A 24,555-nucleotide genomic window follows, 5' to 3' on the forward strand; every position below is an offset into this window, starting at 1 on the left:
CTTCCTTGGGATCCTTCATCTCTCACTCCTGCCGCTCCCATCCTCCCCTCCCCTCAGCTTCTTTTTCTTTAGTGTGCAATTCCTTCACAGTCTTTTCTTTCCTCGTCTCCCTCCCTTTCTTTTTTTTAAAAGTTCTGCATTCAGATGCCGCTTTATTCCTCCTCCCCAGACAGCACTCTCTCTGCCCTGTTCTTTTTCCTTTATTCTTCTTTTTTCATTTCGCCCCCTCCCTTCCCCACCATCACTGCCCCCCCCCCCCTCACTTCTTTTCACTTCTGCGTTCAAAAAAAACGTTTGAAAAAAAAAACTTTCATAGATGGTTCTACCTCAACACTTCCACAAACGAGGTCTAAACTTCAAAACTACAGCATAGTACAAGGAGCTATAAAAATATACACAGAGTTCAGAGACCCTAGAGGGGGGGTAGGGGTGGGGGGGTGGGAGGGAGGGAATGGGGGGGAGTGAATGAGAGAGGGAAGAGAGGAAGAGAGACACAACCTCTGTTCGCCGGGAAAATTAAAAAAGGGATTAAATTAATATACAACGCAAAGGGGGAAAAAAAGGAAATAAGGTTGTTCTAAGTTGTGAAAAACAAAAACAGCAGATAAAAAATGTCTAGCAACAGAAGTGTAGTTTAACAGAGTGGGTAAAAATAACAAAACAATAGAAAACAGAAAAAAAAACATCTAGAAATTATTTACTGGATATTCATATATATAATCTATAAGTGTTGATAGCGATAAAAAATCTCACTTTTTTGATATTTGCTCACTATTTTGTGTTTTGGTATTTAAGACAAGTCTAAAGAACGCACGCATACACACAACCACTCACACACAAAGCGTACACACACACACACAAACTAAACCCCACGCACGCATATGCAAACTCATATGCAAACTTGCTGTACTGAAGCACACTACCTGCGCACACACGTCTAATGTGGAGCAGCAGCGCCATAATTATTATCCAAGTCGTATGCACACTCACACAGTCTCACACACACACACACACACATTATTAAAATATACAAGATTCTGAGTGTCACCGATTGGTCAGACCTCCACAGGCCTGGGCCTGGTCATGTGACCACCGCCCGGGGCTTGCTGATTGGAAGAGTCCGAGGCCCCTATTTTCTCAGGAGAAACAAACACAAACAAACTAGAATCCTATTGGTGAGTTAGTGGCAGGGGCCGGTCTCTGGTTGGCTGACGGAGCTCTGAGGGGCGGGGCGGTGAGCTAGGCAGGTATGGCCTCTGGGAAACAGAGTTCTCCGGCGCTAAGTGGGATCAGGGGTGTAGTTTTTTTTTGTTGTAGTCCTTTCCTCTTTTTTTTTCTTTTGTAAAACATCTCAAGTCCCAACGCCAGGTCCATACTCCTAGAAACAAAGTGTGTTGCCACACACACACATACTGGCGTTATGGGGACGACTCTTCAATTCAGCACGGGTGGCGCTCGTTTAGCTCTGAGTTAACAAGAGGGGGGCACTCAGAGGCTCTTGCCCATTCGTGAGGGCCTTGTTAAGAAGGGTTATGTACCAATACGACATTGCCCTTAACACTTGGTGGCCCAGTTGTGTGAGAATGGGGTGGGGTGGTTTATTCAGATAGAAACACAACTGTGGCTGGGCTCACGGGGCAGTAAGTGGGGGGTCCATGGGACAATACTGGAAGTATTGAGGGGTTCAGGGTCGGAGCTGTGATGGCGAGCTTTGCTGTGGCTTCATTTGGAGCAGGGGATTGGTTAATAATGGGTAGAGGGAGGTGGATGTGTCCAGTCGGCCAGAGCTGAGGCCATCTCATACTTTGTAGTAGATGTTGGCCGGGCTCTGAGGCGGCATCTCCTGGACGATGTAGACGGGGTGTCCGTAGTCTCCGCTCACCTTCTCGTAGTGCGGGCAGTAGGCTGAGTCCGATGTCCGCAGGGGTATGATGATGTCGCTGGGCTCAGAACCGTTGTTGTTGGAGCTGGAGATGCCCCCGCCCCCTCCCCGCTTGGGGCTGGTGAGCGAGGACAGCGACAGCGGAGGGTGGTGGGTGTCCGAGTGCTTGGCGTGCCGCCGCCTGTAGCACACCACGCAGATCACCGCAGTTACCAGCAGGAGGAAGGCAGAGCCTCCTGCGGCGCCGGCGATGAGGGCGATGTTGGAGGGTTGGAGGGCCGCATTCTCGCCGCCGCCCTCGCCCCCAAAGCCGCTGCCTCCTCGGGACTGGGTGGAGTTCCCTGCACCACCTGGAACAAATGACAGGACAATCTTATTCCACATATCCACAGTATTACAAGCTGCTTCCAGGGTTTCCCCTTGATTTATGTATGTATATTAATCATCGCGAATATACTGGAGCAATAACACAGCTTGCTTTCACAATTTGTGTTTTCATGAGCTTTTATATAAACATACCAATCCTTATGGCGCTGTACCACAATAACATGAGTAATGGCGCTGGTTTAGCGCTGCTAGTGAAGGCTGCGGAGACTTAACCCAGTGGAATGCAGTAAGTATGCAGCAAATCTCACAGACGCTTATATGTGGTCTCTTTATTGATGCAATGAAGTGGACAGCAGTGCATATAAAATAGAGAGGGATGTCTGTGTGTGAGTGGGAGAGTATAGTACGGTATATACTCTTGTGGACAGCCTGGCTAAGCCACATTGTGTATCAAGGTAACACTCTATTTCCCTAACCTTAACAACTGTATTTATTTAGCATTACAGCCAGCCACATGAAGAGAGAGCCTCCCCGCTCTGCTTCTACCACCAGACCACACACTCCCCTTGCCTGCTGGCCTTCCTGCCTGCCTGCTTGTCTGTCTGTCTGTCTGTCTGTCTGTCTGTCTTTGTATCTGTCTGCCTGTTTATCAAACTGTCTGTCACGCTATCTCTCGGTGTGTCAGCCGATTGCTCCCTCTGTCTGTTGTGCGTCTGTCTGCCTGAAACCTAAGATCTTTGCAGCCTCGGAGCTCACAGTTTTCCCCGCAGGAGGTCGGGTCAGGACTCAGCAGGTGGACGATGGTCTGGACGCGCATATGAGTGTGTGCATCTGTGTGTGTTTATAGAGTAGGTGGGGGGATCTGGCTCCGGACCGTGTGAATGTGTGTGGCAAACTGGTTAAGGCCGGTAATGCGAGTCCCTGCTATATAGAGCCTTTGGATTGGTCTATCATTATTCTTGGCACACATCCCTTTCTTTTCTCCCCATCCGTCTCCCTCTCCAGCGTCTCCTCCGCTTCCTCGCCCTCCCTCGCTCCGTGGTTCTCTCTATCTTCAGGTTATTGTAGCTATAATGACCTACCTTGCTCTGAGCTCAGTGCCTAGCAGCCCAAAACACACATACGGACGCGCGCACACTAAGATATGGACGCACACAACCATGCAACAAGTACATGCAAACAACCTCACCCCCCCCCCCCCCCCCTCCCGTGCTGCTCGGCCCCCCGTCGCGCTGGACTGAGTGGGAGCAAAGCGCTAATGCCGGACGTCGATTACCCCCCCTTCTCCTCCTCCCGTTTTCTTCCTCCCTCCATTAACCCAACATCCCTCATTCTCCATCTCCATTATGATCGCCGCCTTTCACCGGCTCTCTTTATTATATCCTCTTCCCTCACCTCTCCTCCTCCACCTTCTCTCCTCGCTCCCCCTATTTTCCACTTCTCACTCCCTCCTGTGTTTCATTTTTTATCACCCTAGCTCAGACTCTGACGCCTTCTTTTCCCCTTGCCTCCCTCTTCTTTTCTTTTTTTTTCTTTTTTTTATTTCATCAGTGAATTCCACCTTGGAGAGTGACATCTGACCGGTCAGAAATGAAAGAACAGGTCAAGGTGATAACATAGTCTGTGAGCCAGCTGTCCTTCCTCCTTCAATTTCTTCAGTATAATTCACATTTCAGGATGTAGTTGGTCTTATATAGTTTTTCTACCTATTTTTTGGAACTGTTTTATAATGCTTGAGACACCAGATATTTTTTCCACTGAACTGTTGCACATGTTCTATGCAAATTTCGGAACATTTTGTCAAAATAAAGCGTGAATCAGTGCATGTTTCCATCAACAACCTTTGTATGAATACATTCAAGAGGATGCGACAAGATTACATAATTAATGGAGCACCAGTAACTCTGATGCATCGTGGCATTTCATTGCTGCTTCACGTTTTATTTTCTTTTTGATGAATTTATTTGTCTCTTTCTATCCATGTGTACTGGGTCGTTTCATCAACCGCTATGGTGATACAGAAGGTGGCTTGATGTGCACCAATGGCCCCCGTCTGGACTCGCACCAGGGACTTTGTATACACTCCTGACACCCTCGCTCTTCTATTCTTTGTTTTTTGGTTTCCAATGGTGTGACAGCATGTCACGAATACCTTGTATCATAATGCAGGACGCAGAAGCATTGTGTTTTTTTAAAAAACATTTCTGGCAGTTTCACTATAGACACATACTAACTGTGCCATTAACACTGATCTTAACAATGCCATGACCGGTGACCGTGTCATACGTGTGGATTAGGATCAAATCTGTATATATATTTGTTTACTTTCACACAAATATCTGTATTCAGGTTTCTACAGGAAGTGAGAATGAAACTCCCCGAATGTCTGAATGTCTCTGGTGACTTGTTTCCGTTGCACAGACGACGATAAACTGGAATACTTTGATACTGAGGAAAAAGTCTAAGCCAAGGATTATGAGACCAGATCTGAAGTTTTTATGATTTACAGATTTAAGGATGTCTATCCTCGATGGACATCTGAGATCTTGCCACCTCTGTAAAGAGTGAGTTAGTAGTGTGTGTGTGTGTGTGTGTGTGTGTTGATTTGACTGAGTTACGGCTCTGAGGGTTTTTTTTTCTTTCATCCAATTGACACTATTTTCTCCAAACTACATGCCTTCTTCTCAGAGAATTCAGTTGAGACGCTGTGCATATCTGTCCAGAGAGAATTATCTGTTCATACCCCCCACAATGTATTTGTTTACATCCTTAGACAAACAAACAAAACGAGAGACTGTGCATAACCAGCAACATTCCAGCTATTAGCTGAGCTGATTTCAAGTGTATTCACAGGAGGATTAGAAATTCTAGCACAACTGTTGTGTCAGGAGTCAAAATAATCATTTCAGATAAGTGTGTGTGTGCTAACATGTCCTCGTCTGAGAGCCTCAAATGTGTAAAATCCCTCATTATGAGTGTGATGTAAATCAGTCTCGTGGTGTGTCCAGTGTTATTCGTCTCATTCTAGTAAAAACAATGCACACTATTGTTGCTTACTTCACACATACAGTTCTCACCTATGTGAGGTATGGACAATGTGTGAATGCCCCAATTCACACATTTGGTATAGTACACAACTCCACCACCACCAAAATAAATAAAAATGAACTCAACTGAGAGCAGATCATGTTCTTTCCCCTCCACTGAATGACTTTGAGGTAGAGCATGAATCTAGCCTCTCTCCATTTCCATCTCCTTGTTCTATTCCCCTCTCCTCTTTGCTTTTCAATTATTCTTTTCCTTCCCCTCCTTCTGTGCCTCCCACGTCTACCCACTCTGTTCCATCGCTCCCCTATGTCTCTTCTTCTCTCTCTACCCTCATCTTTCCGTAATTCTCATTTCTCTCTCTCTCTCTCTCTCTCTCTCTCTCTCTCTCTTTCTCTCTCTCGACGGAACTACAGAATCCAGGCCACCCAAACTAATGACAATAATAATTCTCTAAAATGTCGCCGTCGGTCTGGCCCCTCTCTCCTGCTGCCCCCTCTCTCCCTCTCTCCTCCGGCCTCTTTCTTCCTCCCTCCCTTTTTCTTGTCCTTCTCCCAAGGTAGCTATTAGCCATCCATTCCCCGCCTGCAGCACTTAGCTCAGAGGGCCGGGTGCAGAGATGAGGAGGAGACGGATACAGAGCAGGGGAGCGGGAGAGAGAAAGATATGGAATTAAATAGAGAGATCCACAGATGTCACCGCTGCACATTCTCCATCTGTCGCCTCCTCCCTCCCTCCCCCCCCCCCCCTGCTTTTCTTTTTATCTACCAGTCTTCGCTTATTCCCTCCATCCATTTTGTGGATGGATCCGCCGAGGATTATCTCCGTTTGGTCTCCTGCTTACCTGGGTTTCTGCTGGTGGTGCGTCCCGCTGGCGGGTCCTTCTTCGGAGGCAGCCCATATGGGCCTGTGGGGGAAAAAATAAGGGTGGAATATGAGCAGAATGGCAGAAATACCGGGAAAGCCTGTATTTTCTACAGCAGCCAAGGCTCTCAGAGTGGGAACCAATAAGTGACATTCGCAAACAGAGAGCCAGCCAGGGAGAGAAATAGAGACAGAAGAGCTTTAATAAAGGCTTCCCTCCCCTCCACTCCCATTACAGGAGAGCACATATTGATTGGGCTTCCATGCGCCGTGCATGAGCACTTTTCCATTTGTTTGAATGGGAAACTAAAGAGAGGCCGTTTGTTGTTTTGGCCAGAGTGAATTTACACAAGGCCATAACGGCTTGTAATCTGTAGTCGCTAAATCAGGCCATCTGTCTAGCAAGCCCTCAGTAATGGTGATGGCATTAAAGTGCGTTTACGTGACACATGCAAACACACACACACACACACAAGGGCACACACGCACAGATGCAGCTATTGTAGAAGTGCCACTCCTCACCGCTGAAAGAGATGCTTCAGAAAATACTAATTTTGTTCGCTTCTGAGCCATCTGGCCAACAGTAGGCTGCAAGAATAGAGTTTTATATTGGGATATGACTATTCAGCTCTGCAGTTTAAGCAACATTTTAAAGAAAAGGCCTGTTATTGGACATTGCAGCAGCAGGGGACAGCAAAATAGATATGGCCATGGGGTGCTTATGGATGAAACTGTACAGTAAACCCACAAAGACACACACACACACACACACTGCATTATGCTGATGTACAAACTGGGGAATGTGTGTGTGCATGCACAGCCATCAACCTACACATACTGACATTTAGAGAAGTGTAATGCTATTGGCTGGCAGCTCCCTCATGACAGTCACCAAACAGAAGTTAGGGGCGGGGCTGTCTGGATCAATAGAAACTGCTGTGTGGTCAGCAGGGGCTAGTGGAGGGAGGTTCAGGCTGTATGCGTGTCTGAGAGTGTGTGTGTGTGTGTGTGTGTGTGTGACAGAGAAAAAGAGCAAGCAAGATAGATAAAGAATAAAATAAGAGAAGACAGGTCAATGTATGTGTGTAGGGCGAGAGTGCAAGAGTCTGCGTTTCGCGAATGTGTGTGTGTTCCTCGGAGCGAAGCAGAGCGCCATATCTCATCAGAGATCACCGTGAGGCGGCACGCTGCTTATTTAGACGACAAACAACACAGACGTGACCTTTCAGCCACATAGCAGATAAGACAAGAAAGACAGGAAAAAAAAGTGAAAATAACAGAGGGGGACTGAGAGGGAGAGTTGTAAGGAGAGATGGCTCGCATGTAAAGTGAAAGGGAAGTGATGAGGACAGGGAAAAGGGGAATTTGAAAGGGAAGCGAGCAATGTTGTTTGAATGAAAAGGGGTTAAAAAAAACAAAAGAGAAGGCAAATGCAGAGGGAATAGAGAAGAAGTAGAGGAAGGACAGAGGAGATAAGAGAAGAAGACAGATGAAACAGGGACAGAGAGAAAAGGGAAAGATGACAAATAAAAAGGTGTGTGTGCGTGCGTCTAAGAACTTCATAGAGTTGTGACCAAGTGCTTTGTATGTGTGTGTGTGTGTGTGTGTGTGTGTGTGTGTGTGTGAGGGAGGTAGCTTTTCCACTGCCCATGTGGTGAAAAAGCCAGGGGAAAGAAAGTGTGTGTGTGTGTGTGTGTGTGTGGTATTTCTATTGAGCTGAGCTGACTATGCTGATGTTACGGGCTGATAGAGCCACAGCAGCGCCACTTGACTCTTTGATGAAGAGCACCTACAATACAACAAGGCCCGATAACACAGGATAGGCTAAAGAAATAGAAATAGGCGAGTGTGTGTCCATGTGTGTGTGAGGGGGGGGGTCGTGTGAAGGACAGGTGCCTATTATGTGTAGGAATGCGCAGATCAGTAAAAATGCTTAAACAGTCCTTTTTTTTCCTGCTGCTTTTCGGAAAAGCCTGCATGTGAGGGTCATTACCAGTGAATATTTTCCAAACAAATTAGAAGTGTGTGTGCAGCTACGGGTCATTAAAAAGCACTGACTGTGTGCTTTAACACTGAATGGAGTCATTTTGTTATCGTGCTCTAGCCGGCAGGTCTGCCGTTCGGAGGAAATGTGTGTGTTCTGGTGTGTACACGTGTGTGTGTGTGTGTGTGTGTGTGTGCGTATGCCTGCACGGACACTTCAGTTTGCATGCCAGCGCCCCGTGTGTGTGCTCTACTCCTTGCATGTGTGAGCTAATGTTTATGCCTGCAATGTATATACCGCACTGGGATACGTGAGTTTCAAAGAGTGTGTTTGAGTGTGTGTCTGTGTGTGTTTGTGTGTGTGTGTGTGTGTGTGTCCAGCGTGAGTCAGTAGTAGTTAAAAGGCAGAGTGAGAAGGGAGTCAACAGGGCTCATTAGAGCTGACTGATCCCACACTTCTCCGCTGTCCTCGCCACTTAACGAGCCCTAATACGCTCGGCGGGAACACACACGTACATCACTCCTTTGTGTGTACGTGTTTCGTATATGTGTGTGTGTGTGTGTGTGTGTGTGTGTAAGAAAGAGGGAGATAAGAGAGGTGGTTTAAAAGTGGAAGAGGCTGCATGTCAGATAAGGGGCAGTAATGAATGTACTGTACAGATGGGAGATGATGTGAGACGCGGTGGACAGCAGCCAATGTGTGTTAGTCATACTGTGTGTTAAGTGAGCAATTGTGTGTGGTGCATGAATAACAGTGTGTGTGTGTGTGTGTGTGTGTGTGTGCGCTATGAGTGAGTGAGAGAGTGTCCATGTGTGGTGGACTCTGGGAGTACATATGGGAGAGCTCACGTGCGCATGAGAGAGAGAAAATAATGCAGGAAGAGAGAGGTGAGAGGACTTACTCTGCCCCACTTTCAGGACCACCTTCATGCCTTGCGTGGCACACACTCCGCCTCTCATGCTATCCAGGCCTTGGCGCGTCCCATCTGATGTAGCTGGAGGGATGGAAACACAAAATTGCACAATTAGCCAAGTAGCAGGGTGGTATACACACACACACACACACACACATCTGTTAAAGCCACTCTCTCTCAATCTATAGCCGACACCAACAATAGCTTCTATTCATATGGTCGGCCATTCCAGAGAGTCAGCGAGTGACATTTGCAGAGGCAGCGATTTAAAACTCCACCAGAAGCTCTGAAATGTCAAACTACGAAGCGGCAGCACTTTAATAAGTCCTCATTTAGCAGTCCGCTGGAATTCATCAACACCCCCGCCGCGCCGCATGGACTCAACCGCTTTCAGTCACCTGCAATCGCTGCTCGGGCTGGGGAAATAGCAGGAGAGGGGGGTAATTTAGAGAGGCATAGACTGGCTGATGGAAAAGAAGGATGGTAATCCAATCAAGGGCGTGTATGAAATAAAATGGAGCCCCTGAGAAAACAACTGTGTGTGGAGAGAAACTGGATCTGATTGGTTAACACACTGAGCTGAACGAGTAGAGGCTCCAAATGGTAATACCCCATTACACTCTCTCTCTCTCTCTCTCTCTCTCTCCCTCTCTCTCTTATGTTTTAATTAAGCGAATTAAAGAACAATTTTCAATTTAAAGTTGAGGGACTGATGTGTTAATACAGGCAATGGGGGATTTCATATGTCAAGCCGTAAAAGCTTTTCTTACACTGAAAAAAAATGCAACAATTCAATCAAAACCATAGAGATATAGCAGCAGGTCACACATCAGCATCCTGACCTGAAGCTAGGAAGGAGGCCAAAGGAGGTCAAGCAGTGCTGACAAAGTGCACAGGCAAGAATCCCTGTAACACTCTCGCACTTCTTCTTACATAAAGCATGTCAGTGAATGCATTAAAGATCACTGGTCTGCAGGTCACAGAGGCCGGAGGAGGGGGAGGAGGAGGAGGAAGGAACACACACAGAGAATCAGGATGGAGGGATGAAACTGTGAAAGTGGAGGGATGGAGATATGAGGAGGCAGAGGCAGAGGAAGAGGAGAGACAAAAGAGGAGGTAAGGGCTGAAGAGATGAGAGAGGCTTTCAAAGTGAGAAGACTGCAGTCGGCTCCAGCTAAATGTTCATGACTCTTTTGAGAACTTGAAACTATCTTCAGCCTTAAACTTGATGGAAGGACTGACATGTAGCCACAGTGGCTAGTAAAAAAAAAGAAAAAAAGACAGCAAACATATTTTGCCTCCTTCCACCAACCAGCCCAAACAGCCCTGCACACACCACCCGCCTATCCTTATTTTCCCCGTTATAGCTCCTGGGCTAACCCTCACCATGTCTCCTTAAAGAAATATAAAAAATAATTTTCCCCCCGCCACTTCGCTTCAGGCTACAGATTAGCCTGTCTGAAGCGAGGCAGAGAAGGAGGGCTGGGGGACGAGAGAGAGAGAGAGAGAGAGAGAGAGAAATAAAAGTGTGAAAAAAGAGGCAGCTTTACTTTTAACACCTCCCTCTCTCTCTCTCTCCATCCATTCCTGCAGGATGCAGAGTGTGAAAGCAGAGGAGGAGAGAAGCGGGCGGAGGTCAATGTGAACAGCAGTATGGTGAGAAAGCCAGGAGGCAGGGATGGATGAAGGGATATATAAAGAAGGTTTAATTTAAGGGCTGTGAAAAAGTTTGTACGTTCCGCAAGTTTTTCTACTATTTGTTGTGTCACCAAATCATTTTAAATCATAGTATTTTTCTGTCTGGGTCCTAGGTAATGCAGGAGGAAAAATGTATTTATTTGAATGAAGTTCAAAGAAATGGAAACTTAAGTACAGCTTGTTTCATCAGGGCTTAATTGTATCATTGAAAAAGACCTTTTTTTTTTAATATATATATTTGGCTGCTCAGATGGCATATTCAGATTGTAGCAACATGTTTTGAACATTATTCAGAGGCACTTTCAGATTCAGAAAAGATTGGGCCTTATGCAAGAACCACTTGTATGAACAGATTTGTTCTTAAATAGGACATGCAACTTTTCTCGTACTTAAAATTTTCTCTTAAGTACAAATGACTCATATCTATCTTAATTATCTTAAAGCTAGAAAAGGTAAAGAATGTGATAAAGATGGGCCGAGAATAGCAGCTCTGACTGAAGGAATGGATGGAGCATGGAGTAAATACCCTCAACTGGTCTGAGAGAGAAGGGCGGAGGACTATGATTTCTGAGAGTAATAACTACTGACACGCGACGGAGGACAAGAAGGTGACGGGAGACGAGGAAGGTGAGGAAGAATAGGAGGAGGAAAGGAGGAGGAGGCCGCGCAGGGAAGCGAGGCAGGGCGACTGATTGCCTGTGACAAGCTGTTGGTGATATGATGGGGACAGGAGACTATGTGAGACAATGGAGATGACCCAGAGCCCAGTGGACACGGGGAGGAGGAGAAGGGAGGAAGACATGATTCATAAAAAGAAGGCGGGAAAGTGGTAGGACAGAGAAACAAGTAGAGAAGTTAAAAACAGAAAGCAAGGAAAGAGTTTAAATGACATGATAGATAGCAGCGAGGTGAAAGACTCTAATGTCTCCATTATGGAAAAGTGGAGCGGTAATGGATACCAAAGAAGAGGGAGACAGGGAAAGAGACAGAGACGGAGAGCAGGGGAGCCAAAGTGAACCAGGTGATTTTGCAAATGCAAGTTACTTTTTTAACATCATAATGAACAGGTCACAAATATCACAAGGGACTTTTTGTTAAAACAGTGAACTGTATCACCACAAATCCTCTTAAATCCATTAGACGTGTTGCAGGTGCCACTATTTGAGTGAATCTCAATTTCACAGGAACAAAGCGAACAAAGAGATCATCGCTGCTTTGTCCTTGGATCGAAAATATAACCCCCTCCCACCCCGCCCAACCTTGGTTCCTGAACACTGAAAATGCTGAAAATTTCCTGGTACTTGGGGGGGGGGGGGGGGGGGGTAATGATATCACCAAATCAAGGTAGAAATAATCACAGAACATCTGTGAAATCCTGATGAGAGACACAGACGAGAGCGGGGAAACGATGGGAAAGATGTAGGTATGGCGTGCCTCAAATCTTTCCCACCTCCGTTTTTTGGGGAGGACAGAGAGAGAAGAAAAGAGAGTGGGGAGGAGTGTATAGAGCAATTTGGGATGAGATAAGAGGAGAAAGGAGGAAGAACAGCGAGAGACAAGGAGGGAGAGAAGGGATGAGTAATTGAGACAATGATCAGCAGTGATGGGGGGGATGTGAAGCGCCAGAGGACAGAGGAGAGGAAGGGCGTCGCTCCGCCACCCTCGCTCGACAGGAAGACGGGAGGGAGAGGCGGAGGAAGTGGAAAAACTTAATTAATGAAATAATACTGCAGTCAACCTCGATCAGACTGCACAGCGCCGGGGCTCTGCACACAAGGAGGCAGGCAGCCAGGCAGGCCGGGGGAGGAGTGTGTATCTAGTCCATAGAAAAGATCACAGAGTGGATGAGAGTCTTTCTCCGTGTCTCTCTTGTTATTACCAAGGTCAGTACTGGGCCAAGCCTCTTCTCTGCCTCCATTACCGCCGCTGAAGTTGGCCCGCTGTTACGTAAAAGTGGAAGACGACACCACTAGAATCATATCTCCATATCGCTCATTCATTCAGGGACTTAAACCCCCACGTCTGACATGCGTTCAGCTCCATATTGACTGTCACTCGCTGCAGTGGGCTATGCAAAGCTACTTAATTTGCATTAAGACGCAGCCCGGACCTCAGTGTTTGCCCTCCCACTCTATTCCTTCCTCCTCCAGTGGTGTGTTGTGCAGCGCTGGTTATATATTCCACACATGCTGAGTGACAGCCGGCCTCCCGCAGCACAACACTTGCTCCTATGTGAGTGATGTGAATTTGTGTACATGCTGATGTTGTTATTTCCATCACGTCCTTCTGTCTACTTTGGGACACGACTCACATTTCACTTTGCTCAAAAGTCACAAGAAGTGCTGTTTTACTGCCAGAGTTCATATATTTCTGATTCCAGCTTTTAGTGCAATATGCTTTTCCAGCGTTTTGGTGCAAGATGTTGTTTCAGGAAATGGAAAGAGGGCCATTTGGGAATTTAAACCAAAAATGCACTGCTGAATCCAAGGCTGGATTATCAGCTGGGCAAAGTTAGCAGCTACCCCACTGGGTATTTTTCTTTTTTTAACCAAAAGAACGTTTTTAGTATTTTTTACATCCTAAGTAGCGCCTGCATTCTTCCACTCAGGCTGCAGTTAGGACAGTGACCTGTGTGTATGCCTCCGCCAATCAGTCAAGTTGCAGGTTACATCCATGTCTGTCCAGACTCATATATGACGTGAATACTTGGAATGAATTGAATACAAGGTGTGAAGTGTATTTTTCTCACTATATGGATGATACATACGTATGATTCCAGTGAAAATACATTGTTGAACTGGTTAATGAAGGATTATCATAGATGTAGTAGCTAAACAGGTACACATGTACTTGATTACTATGTAAAGATGGATTCTTATAGAGCACAGCTGCACAAAATGTGGTGCTTTTGTTTTCACTCACAGGATCACGATTAGCTCAGTGCGCTCCAACATGTTGTTTGCAGTCACGTGGTTCCGATGACAAAATTCAGAATGAGGCAGGAAGTTAAAGGCAGAATTGGACGAGAGGAAAGTCTGTACAGTGCTAGTTATTGTTTAGTCACCGTGTTGTCCCAGTCAACATGTGTGTGAAATCTGTAATCGCCCAATTCAATCTGAAATTATGGCTAAAAACCTATTTCGAGGTCACAATGACCTTTGAGTCAAAAGTGTCAGCTATTCAGTGTCCGACCAACTGTGAAATATGGTCACAATCTCCCCTTCTGTTCCTGAGTTATGGTGTTGAATAATGGCCAGAAATGTGTTTTTCCAGGATATTATGATGTCACAGTGAAGTTGACCTTTGACCTTTTGGGTAATAAAATGTCATCACTTCATTGTTGTATTCCATTAAACATCATCTATCATAATTCTTGAGTTATAACAAATTCGGATCAGTTAATCCTTGAATCCAAGTGGACCATATTTGAAGAAATTCCCTCAAGGCGTTCCTGAGATATCGCGTTCACGAGAATGGGACGGATGGACAACCAGAAAACATAATGCCTAATGCATAAAACATAACATAATGCATAAAAAATTGACCGAGGTGAGCATAGCATTCTCTCTCTGCTCAGAAAGAAGATTCTTTACAGAGATTTTAAAACTCATGCTTATGTTAAATGGACTTTTGTGTGGTGCATATGACTAAATAAATGTGTGTTTAATATGTTTTACTTGAAGATGACAGGATACATAATGCACTGAGAGGAAGGGGGATCAACAGGGGCCCATGGCTGAATTTTCCCCCAGGGCTCCCAGGCAGATTAATGTCCCTCATGTTACTTGAAAAGTTATGAAGTTGCAGGATAGGAGACGGTATGATAGCAGAGGTGGAGGTGGGGCTGTCTGAGTACTGCTGTTGTGCATAAATATTTGATGTGTGGCCAAGCTATTGCAACAGTCCAAGCTAGCTACTGTACCGCACACACAATCAAATTACACACACATGGTGCGAGCATGAAGTGGGAGCATCTTTTGCAATGACAGCTAGATTAAAGGGAGCAAAAATGGGAATGTGGTGCGCAGCAAAAGAGGAGATTAAACGAGAAACGGAATGAATAAAGAAGCAAACAAGGGCCAGGGAGGAACAAAGCTCGCTTGCTCGCGCTGTGCTGTCTCACGTTCCGCGAGCACAGCGGCGCCCCCGCCAGCCTCTGGTGGGTGACGGCGTGTTAGCGGCGTCACGAGTGTGTCAGGTTAACGAACGCAATAATCACGAATGCAAATGCAACGTGAAAGACACAAACACAAGTGGGTGTTTGGTTTTGCTCCGGGCACACTGATGCATGCTAAGGCTGGAGTGGTTTGAGTGTGTCCGTGTGTGTGTGCGTGTGTGTCTGTGTGTCTGTGTGTGTGTCAGTGTGTGTGTAAAGTGTTCCCATCTGTGCAAATCAACCTAAAACCAATGTGTTGCTTCAGAGCAGCTTCCCCTTTAAAATCCTCCTTTTAGTTCCACTTGTTTGGCTTTTGGACCACATTCTCCAAAAACAACCATGAAACTAAGTTTGTCACTCGAGTGGACTGGGAAGTGTGTGTGTGTGTGTGTGTGTGTGTGGGTGCAGAGGGGACTTGAGGGTGGGATTTACAGTTGCCTTCCTGTTTAAATTTGTAGTCTCACTCTCCAGAGGCTCTATGAGCACCATGTGTGTCATCTAGATGATGAAGAGCACATAACCTGATCCCCTCTCCCTCGAGGTGCAGCTGAAGGATTCATTCCCTCTCTCTCTCTCCGTCTCCCCACGTTCTAGTTCACCCCCCCCCAAAAAAAATCCTGGATCTCGCCATCGAAATTTCCTGTAACTAAAAACGTCTTCATAAATCTCCTATGGCGCTTTTATAACCTGGCTATGACGCATTAACGAAGCTATCACAAGCCATTACCTCTCCGCAGCGGCAAGGAGGGGGAAAAGGCATTAAGTTGTGTACTGAAACAGAACGGGCATTATTTTAGCTCCCCCTCGAATAACACACCAGCCGAGTATTATTTTCACATTCCACCTCCAAATACACAACACACCATTACTTCCAACTTAGCATGAGGTTTTCCAAACTTTCTTTTCTGCAAAGAGAGCAGGTTTTTTGTTCTATTGTTGCAGACAAAGGCCCACTGTTGACTGTGTTGTGGTGGCACTTGATCCGTAAATGGGACCAGCTACAAACAAGGACAACACAAAGACGTCTGCATGTTTTTTGGCGCACACCGTTGCGTGGTGACATGATGGTATGTATGTGGTTTGAAGACAGGACAAGACAAGTATGTGTTTGTCACATGAGGTAAGGCAGGAGATTTGTGCTGATAAAGACTTCGGTTGTTGAAATGTTGGCTTGTTAAATGTTCAAAATGGGGCCAAAGTACCTGTTATATTAATATATGTCGCTACATGTTGTGCTTTGAGAGAAAAGAGCACCAAATATGGCATTTAAGGTTACTTTGGTTACTAATTACTGTTTAAAAAAGTTGGGTTTTTTTTTTTTTTTTTTTACAGAAGAGAACATTTAATCTGACCCATGCAACACTGAAAGGTTAAGCTAAATCTAATTACTGTACTACCTAAAGTGCCAATTAAAGCCATTTCTCATTACTGCTGGCAACCAAATTCATGATGGGAGCTCTCCATAATTTGTATTCTGTAATAATGTGATTTAAAATGCAGACAGGGATGACATTCACACTTGTATAAAAGCAAACTTACTAATGCAATCTGTGCCATTTTAACCTGTTGGCTGCTAGCTTTAGTGCATGCATCAGTGTGAGAGCGAACCAGAGGCGATGGGACATGGACAGGCCAACACCGGGCGCCAAGTCACAGTCACAGGTTGAACTCACATGATGTGTCACATGCCGACATAAATTCACAGAGAAGAATCTCACGCAATAGCCCCCAATTTCACACATGCCTCCACAGAGAGAGACACCATTACCTCAAAACCCAGAAATCAGCTCATACACACACACACACACGCACACACACACACACACACACACACAATCCACCAGGGGAAAATGATCTCAGTGTCTTTGCTTGCGTGTGGTTGATCTCTCCTCTGTGCTCGATGACATTTTAATTCTCAGCAGTTATTCGCTTTCCATCCATCCTGTTCTATTACAATCATTCTCCCCGCCTCTTTATTCAACACCCCCCCCCCCCCCCCCCCCCTTTCCTCTACCCCTCCCTCCCTCTGTCTCTCCGTCTTTCGATGTCCCGCGTGCTTGGAGGGTGGGCGACTCAGAATCAAATCGTATTAACCTCCAGCACCAAAACACACACAACAAACTGGGCCACGGCACAGCAGCCTCCCCCTCCTCCTCCTCCTCCTCCCACCGCCCATCAGAGTTCCAAAAAGGAGGACTAGAGTGAGGAACGCACCTGATCTCTACATCTGACAAACACACACATGCACGCATGGCGCTGAGAGGGAGTCTGATTGCTTGTGACAGATCCGCTGCCATTTTATGGTTTAGTTCTGAGGCAGTGAGCAAAAAACATGGTTGGAGGCCCGAAAAAAACGCTGCTGTTCTCTGTCACGTTGTTTGCCTTCGACTAAATCCATATCATGATTTATTAGACAGCACCGCTTGTGCCATACTGACAATCCAGCTGGGTATTGTCATGTTGCGTGTGTGTGTGTGTGTGTGTGTGACCTTACTTGTGCATCCTCGAAGGTCTAAATGTTTCATGTATGTGTGCAATGGTCATGAATGTTGTGCATCATTGTGTGTGTTTGTATGAGAGGTCCTATATTTCGTAATCCGGTTTGAGGCATAGCGGGTTAATGATGGCTGTCGACTGCAACATTAACACAGTATGGTTGCCGTGTCTACACGCATCAATAAACAATCTACGCACAACCGCCTAAAGCTGCTTATAGCCTATATAAGAGAAACAGTATATATAGGGTTGAGGGGGGGGTCATTATCACTGTCAGAGAGAGAGGGGGGGGTATAAATAAGGTCATCAGTAGGCATAAGCACAGAGGCTGATTTCTTCCTATTCATTCTCATGTTAATTAAATAACAAGAAACAACTCGTGGAGGAGCAAATGCAATAAGTCTGAAAGCCCAATTCGGAAAATAACCCACGCCGAATAAATGTGACCGCCGGAGCATAGACATACATAATGGACCAAAAGAAAGACACAAAACGAAACGGGGGGGAAAAGCAAAAGAAAAGAGGAAGCAGGGCCATTAAAAAGAGGCCTAGTGACTGGGCGGATGAGCCTTGTGTAACGTCAGTAAAGTGCTAGCCATGTAGGACAGTCACGACCAATGTTCCTTACAACTGGGTCAATGTTCCCGTCCCGGGGCAGCGAGGGCATTCTGCGCGGCTTTCCGTGCATGCGTGTGTGTAGTGAGTATCTATCCGTTAACTTCCACAAACCTGCTAGAAACTGCTATCCCTGCAATGCCTGTCAAGTGCACCTCTGAGTGGACCTCCATGCATATTGAATGAATACTTCAATGACTACTTATCAATACTTAATGAATACTTATCAGTGAATCCCTGAGTGACTTCTACAGCACTGATTTTTTTTTTTTTAAAGGCTTTTTAAAAAGGCATGCAAAGCCTTTTTAGATGCGACTCCGTACGTAACGCAGTCCGACGCTGGCGGGGCAGGAGAGAGCCGGCGAGTTCATGATCGCGTTTTGAACGTCTGAATGTGATCTTTTCCAGTGTCGGCTGAGGTGGCTGAGGATTTGCCGCAGTCGCACAGAACGAGAAGTAACACTTGAAGCTGTCGCGGGGGGAATCTGGCTGCCTGCAGACCCCAGTGTGCGCGTGTCCTTGTCTGCTGGTGTCTGGCGGCATGTGTCCGTCTTAAGGTTTGTGCGTGCATGTGGGTAGCAGTTCTGCATTATATCAGCCACTAGATTGGAGGCCTGGAGAAATGGGTCAGCGCCAGCCTCGTTGTTCCCTCTCACTGTCTCTCCTGCTCTTTGCTCATGTTTTTTTTTTTTTTTTTCCCAGCCTCTCTTATTCCCAAGTCGCTCCCAGAATAAAAACGAAACACCTCCGGTTGTCCACTCCTCCTGCGGCTGCCTGGATCTGGGTTAAACCGGCGAAGTCCATCACTCACTCCTCTTTCCCCTCCTTCCTTACTCTTTTCTCTCTGTTGAATAAAACTCTAAGAAGTCTCCTCTCGTGTATCTTAATAATCTTGGCCGAGGAAGAATACACATACGGTGTCCCGATATGGATGTTCAGAGGAGGAAATAATACATAACATTTTGGGAGTAAACAAGGCGTGCTTGGTGAAACACTTGCTGTCTCCTGACATTAAGGCCCAATCCCAATTCCCCCCCTACCCCTATCTTTTGGAGTGCCCTCGACTGGATAGTGGCCCTTCGGAAAAGCGCTTCGAGGGGTAGGGGTTGAAATCTTTACCTAGGAAATGGAACACAACTCCTTACATCATCAGCAGCCGAAGAGGGCACATATGTAACACACCAGTGAGGAGGCTGTAGGCGTTCCCATTCTGGACAGAGGTTTCCACAATGCTGGCACCAGGTGTGCTGTTACAGATGAGAGGTGACATTGTCAATAGTAATTTTTCTGAAATGCTTGTTATGACGAACCAATTACGCATTCCTTTGCATCTACATTAAACGAAGATATTTAATATAAGATATTTAAGGATTTCTTGATTAATTGTTTGCGGAGATATGGGCTTTTTTTTTTGTTCCATGTTATACTGCCTCAGTTTGCAAAGCATCCTGGGAAGTTTCTTGAACAACACTTGCAGTTTCAATAGATCGGACTTCTGATCAGCAACGATGACTTTAATAAAAACACATTTTTATGTGTCATGTGTTTCAACTGAGAGCACGTCACAGTAAACCTCCACCACACTTGGTGTCTTTGTGTCTTCGTTCTGTCCAGCTCAGGGCCTGGCTCATGGTGACCGGAGCTAAGTGTTTCGTCAGGGTGGCTGCACTCACTCACACACACCTGTTGTAAAACCAGTCAGGGGGGGTGAGACACAATACAGGTTACAGGATACCATAGTCATGACTAATAGTACTGGAGGGATGTCTCCCTCTCCCTCTCTTACATTAATGCCCCCATCATTCTTCCTGTTGTCTTTTTTGGGCCAGTAAGCTGCCCCCAAAACCCTCCCCTCCACCGTCCACCGTCAGAGACCCATGTACTCACACGCTCCCACACACAAATACAGAAAATTGCACATTTACACACCTGTGTGAGCACACAATCACTAAATAAAAGCCCTCAGTCTCACATTAGCCTGATTTACTGTCTCAATTTAAGCATGAATTCTGTGCAGTCAAGAGGAAAACAGGAGACAACTACACCTAACCCACACTTCCACGTCTCCTGTCACTTTGTCATACTTTCATCACCGGGGAGCGGAAAACAAAGCCGTCTGTTGCAGCAATCACTCTCTCCTCCAGTAGCTCCCGCTTTCCCTCCTCTCCAACATTTCCCTATCCCTCTCCTTTCAATTATTGCCTTTATGTTTGCAGCCTTCCTGCCGTCCCCCCCTTTGTAGGGGCTTCCTCTCAGGCAGAGCCTAGCTGTGACATTGTCTGTCATTGCAGGATTACAGCGTTGGCACCTCGCCACGAACATGCCGAAGACGCGGAGGAGGCGACCCTCGCCGCATGCGTTCTGCTCTGCCACGGGGTACAAACCCTTCGACTAGAAAAACAACTCACGAAACACCGGATGTATCTGAAGCCAAAACTTCCCTCTGAGCCACTGAGCTGTCAGATTTCCTTAATATAAGTGACTTTGAGTCAACTTTGTAGCTGATAGTGACTTTTAGACAATAGAGATATAGCTGAAAAATTGGCATGATACCGTTTAGGGAGCGCTGAGAATACAGTTTGACCCTCATGGTTATTAAAGGCCTGCACAACTATTTTTGGGTTCAGTTATCGGCTGATACTTTATGGTGCCGTTTTGAATCTTTCCGTTTCATTTAAAATCAAAACATATCTCAAGATTCAGTGTTCCCTTGAAATGTCATGCCTGACAAAGTGGGAAAAACATTTGAAGCAACACTTTGAACGGCCTCATATCCATCCAGCACTGGCTAATATCCACTTTTTAATAACATCAATGACACAAAAATATAAAGAGAACCTAAAACAACACCATCACGTTGAAACATCACAGGCCAAGTCATTTTGAGATTATAAAAAACCTCTCTGAAGGACAGGCGGTCAAGTAAGTCTATTTCTTGCTTTTTGGGTTTGGTATGTAGGTTACGCTTCGTTTGGTAAGACAGAAATTGGCAGAACAGGGGAAGAGGAAGGGGAGAAGTTGCTCGACTGAAGGACAAACGTCTGGTAAAACAGGAAGCTAGGAACAATGCAAAAAAAGAGGGAAGTGGGTCAACGGTCTGAAGGGAGGAACGTGACAGCGATCTGTGACATGTAGCAGGAGAGAAGGAAAGCGAAAGCAAGTGGGAAGATGGCGGGGAGAGGGGAGGGGTTTCTAAATTAAGAAGAAGGGAAGCAGAAGGGTGTGAAGGAAGGAGGAGGAGGAAGAGCGTGGGTGAAAATGGGAGAGAAGGATGGGAGAAGGCAGAGTCCATGGGAGGCAGGTGCTGTTAGAGGAAAGGGCCTCAAAATTGTCACTCCAGCCTGGGTGATATTAATGGCAAATGTCAAAGGCCCAGAACTTACAGGAGGTTTGGTCTCCTAAACACACACAAACAAACAAAGTTTTTCCCTTCAGACAATGCTTTTTGAAAGGAGGCAGTGAAGGAGTGGGCCTGCCAAGGAGCTGTACATCTTAAAGACTGTAATTACACATAACTGTCAGTCTAATTAAGGCTTTTAATGAACTCCACGAGAGCTCAGAAAGGACAAAAACCGCCAGCCACTGGAAAATGTGCGTGTTTGTTTGTGTGTGCGCGTGTGTGTGTGTGATAAATGATGCGCTCAAGGAAGAACGTGCACATAAACGGCAACACAATCAAACATTTTAATGAGCCCGAGAGCAGCTTTGAGGTTCACCACCTAATAAACATGCATACCTGTAAGGGTCTCTCATCTCCTGTTGCAACACACACACACACACACACACACACACACACACATAGAACTAATTGTTCCTGTCTCGCTCCCTATGGTGATAAAGTGTTAAAGCCCTGCCCACTGTAGAAGCATGACCGGACCTATAGGAAAGACCTTTGAAACAATTGGATTTGCCATTAAGGAAAACTTTATTTAAGATTGAGCTAAAATACTTCACAACACAGCGCTAATCTACATTATACATCATTAAGCTCGGCTGCTAAGACTCTTGGCTGCACTCTCTTGTTGGCTGGCCAGGTATAGGAAAATAGATTGCACTCAAAGGCCGGAAAAATGTTAGGTCTTGATCTAGTGGCGGATACAGAGCAATAACCAGAATCAAATCTAGTTTGATTTTGGGTGGGCGAGCTCAATCACGTATAATGATGGCACAGAGCACACTCTCTGTGTTGTACTTGTTAAAGGGTCGGCTCACCCAAATTACAAAAACATGTTTTCTCGCTTGGTCACCTTGTTCAGGTCGTAAAGGTGGAGCTAAATGCCTACTGTCTTTTATAGTGGTTAAGATCTTATCATTATGGTTTGTTGGTTCATTTGCATGAAAGTACTTCGTAACTGTATTAATGTGAATGCACAAATCTAGTCATTTGTGCATTGTTATCATTATCATGGCACCATGGGTGCCCTAGTATCAGTGTGTTAAGCTACTTTTCCCTGAGTAGCCTGTAGTGTAGCATGCTCCTTTCAATAAAAGTATAGTGTTAGTGCAGCCTAACAACTTCCATTGAAGCTTGTTGCTTCAGGAGCTACAGATTCAAAGTCCCCAGTACTGACTAATAGCCATTTGCTCCTCAGTTAAAACTCTCTTTTCTTCATATAAAGGAGATCTGTTAAAGGCAGTGACACATTTCAGCTATCACTACTATTATTATTCTATTCCTCTTACTTTTACTTTTACTATCACTATTTCTTTCCATGTCAGGGGCCACCGCCACCAATCCATTTTAGGCCCCCCAACTCATAGATCAAGAAACACTGGAGACAAAGAAAACAGTCTCTCTTTTCTTTCTCCCTCAAGTTTCCTTCTTTCACTGCATACCATTCTTTCAACCAGCGGCTATGTCATAGGCTGTGGACACTGTGTGTACACACACCACCGACACACACACACACACACAGAAGCACTTTAAACCTGGCTCAGTTTTAGTGTTTAAATGCACCAGCCAAGACTCGGCTATTATACAATCCTGACGAGCATGGAGGTCCTTCTAATGGATCAACACAGATTCAATACAACTCAGCAGTGTGTGTGTGTGTGTGTGTGTGCTTGCCTTAAATGTCCTTGAACCATGACTGTAATACTTGAATACTGACTCGTACATTTGTGTGTGCTCTTTGTAATGCATGCTTTAGCCTATACGGGCATATATACGTCGGAATTCTCAAATGTTTTACTAATCTTTACCCCCCCCCCACCCCACCCCGTCGCTCTTCTTGTTTCCAAAAGAGGAAAGCAAGAGAAACACATCCACATGTACAGAACATGGGAACCAGTCAGCCAAGATAATACATCTTGACGTCTGTGCCTGCATACTGCTCGAGGGAGAGATTGGAGAGAGAGAAAGTGGAAAGAAGAAGGGTGAGATATCAAGGGGAAGATGATGGACAGCAGAAAAGCATAGGGCAATTATATACTGTTTGTGTGTGTGCTTGTGCATGTAAACTGAATGTGTCTGAGTGTGTATTCCTATACGTGTGCAACAGTGAGAGAAGGGGAGTGATGACAGTTGTGTTTGCTTAGCTCCTCTGTGATTAAAACAGCCTGCTAGAAGCTGTGTGCTTAGCTGTATGGCAGTCTGTCTGTCTGTTTTTTACTGTGTGCGTGTGTGTGTGTGTGTGTGTGCGCGCACATGCATGCTTGTCTCTGCTCTTCGGAAATGTGGGTGTATATGCGCTTCACATGTGTCAGTCTGTCTTCAGTTTTGAAATGTGTTCATGTGTGCGACTTACATTTTATTTGCACGTCACGAGTGTGTCTTGGGGTTGATGCATGCGAGTGTGCGTGTGTGTGTGTGTGTGTGTGTGTGTGTGTGTGCTGCAGTCTGTCTGCGTCTCCCCAAATGTGTGTGTTTTAGCGTCTAATCTCCTGGTCTCGTTTGCTTAAGTGAAATCATCCACGGATGTCTGATGCATGCGGGACTGGAAAAACCTGTGTGTGTGTGTGTGTGTGTGTGTGTGTGTGTGTGTGTGTGTGAGGCTGTGTGTACACTCATTAGGTTTCTCTTGGTGTTGTCCTGAGGTTTGTTTGCATTCCTGTCTGTTTGATGCAGAGTTTATTTCATCTGACAGCTGAAAGATATCTGTCTGTCACTTTCTGTCACCTTAGTTTTCAAGTTCAACAAGCTTTATTAGGCTGATAAGATCATTCTCAAACTGCCAAAGTAAAGTACACAACACCAGGTCTGTCACAGCCGATAAAAACAAGTGAAACAAACCTGTGCAGCAACTGTCACTGAAAACCTTACTTAAGTTCAGCAGAACATCCCTGTGTGCCACAAATATTTTATGGGTATGTGCTTGTTTAAAAACAGCCATAAAATGATGCTGAAAGAGGAAAGACGGGTATTAAAAATATCGTGACCAGAGAATTTGAATTGAAAGTAGTTTAAACCTAATATTCTCTTTTGAGTGTATTTTTCCACCGTGTTTTGATGGTTAAAAATTATCATTATGTCCTGATCTGGTAACCTATAGCAAAAAAATTCATTTTCTGATTCCATCTTTTGACTCATGCATGTGAAATTTGCAAGTGGAAAAGTCATTATTCTGCTAGATGTG

The 24,555-nt window shown here is 45.5% G+C and overlaps 1 protein-coding gene across 1 annotated transcript in view; it reads right to left on the bottom strand.

Moving 5' to 3' along the window:
• Positions 1 to 1,641: 1,641 nt before the first annotated feature.
• Positions 1,642 to 24,555, bottom strand: part of efnb3b (ephrin-B3b) — a 71,877-nt gene continuing 48,963 nt past the window's right edge. The window contains exons 3-5 of the mRNA XM_070929904.1: positions 9,004 to 9,096; positions 6,099 to 6,161; positions 1,642 to 2,232 (exon numbers count right to left, since the gene is read on the bottom strand). Coding sequence (XP_070786005.1) covers positions 1,799 to 2,232; positions 6,099 to 6,161; positions 9,004 to 9,096 — 590 coding nt within the window. The 3' untranslated portion in view covers positions 1,642 to 1,798. The remainder of the gene's footprint in view (positions 2,233 to 6,098; positions 6,162 to 9,003; positions 9,097 to 24,555) is intronic.

Source organism: Enoplosus armatus, chromosome 23 (assembly GCF_043641665.1).
Source record: "Enoplosus armatus isolate fEnoArm2 chromosome 23, fEnoArm2.hap1, whole genome shotgun sequence".
Taxonomy (NCBI): domain Eukaryota; kingdom Metazoa; phylum Chordata; class Actinopteri; order Centrarchiformes; family Enoplosidae; genus Enoplosus; species Enoplosus armatus.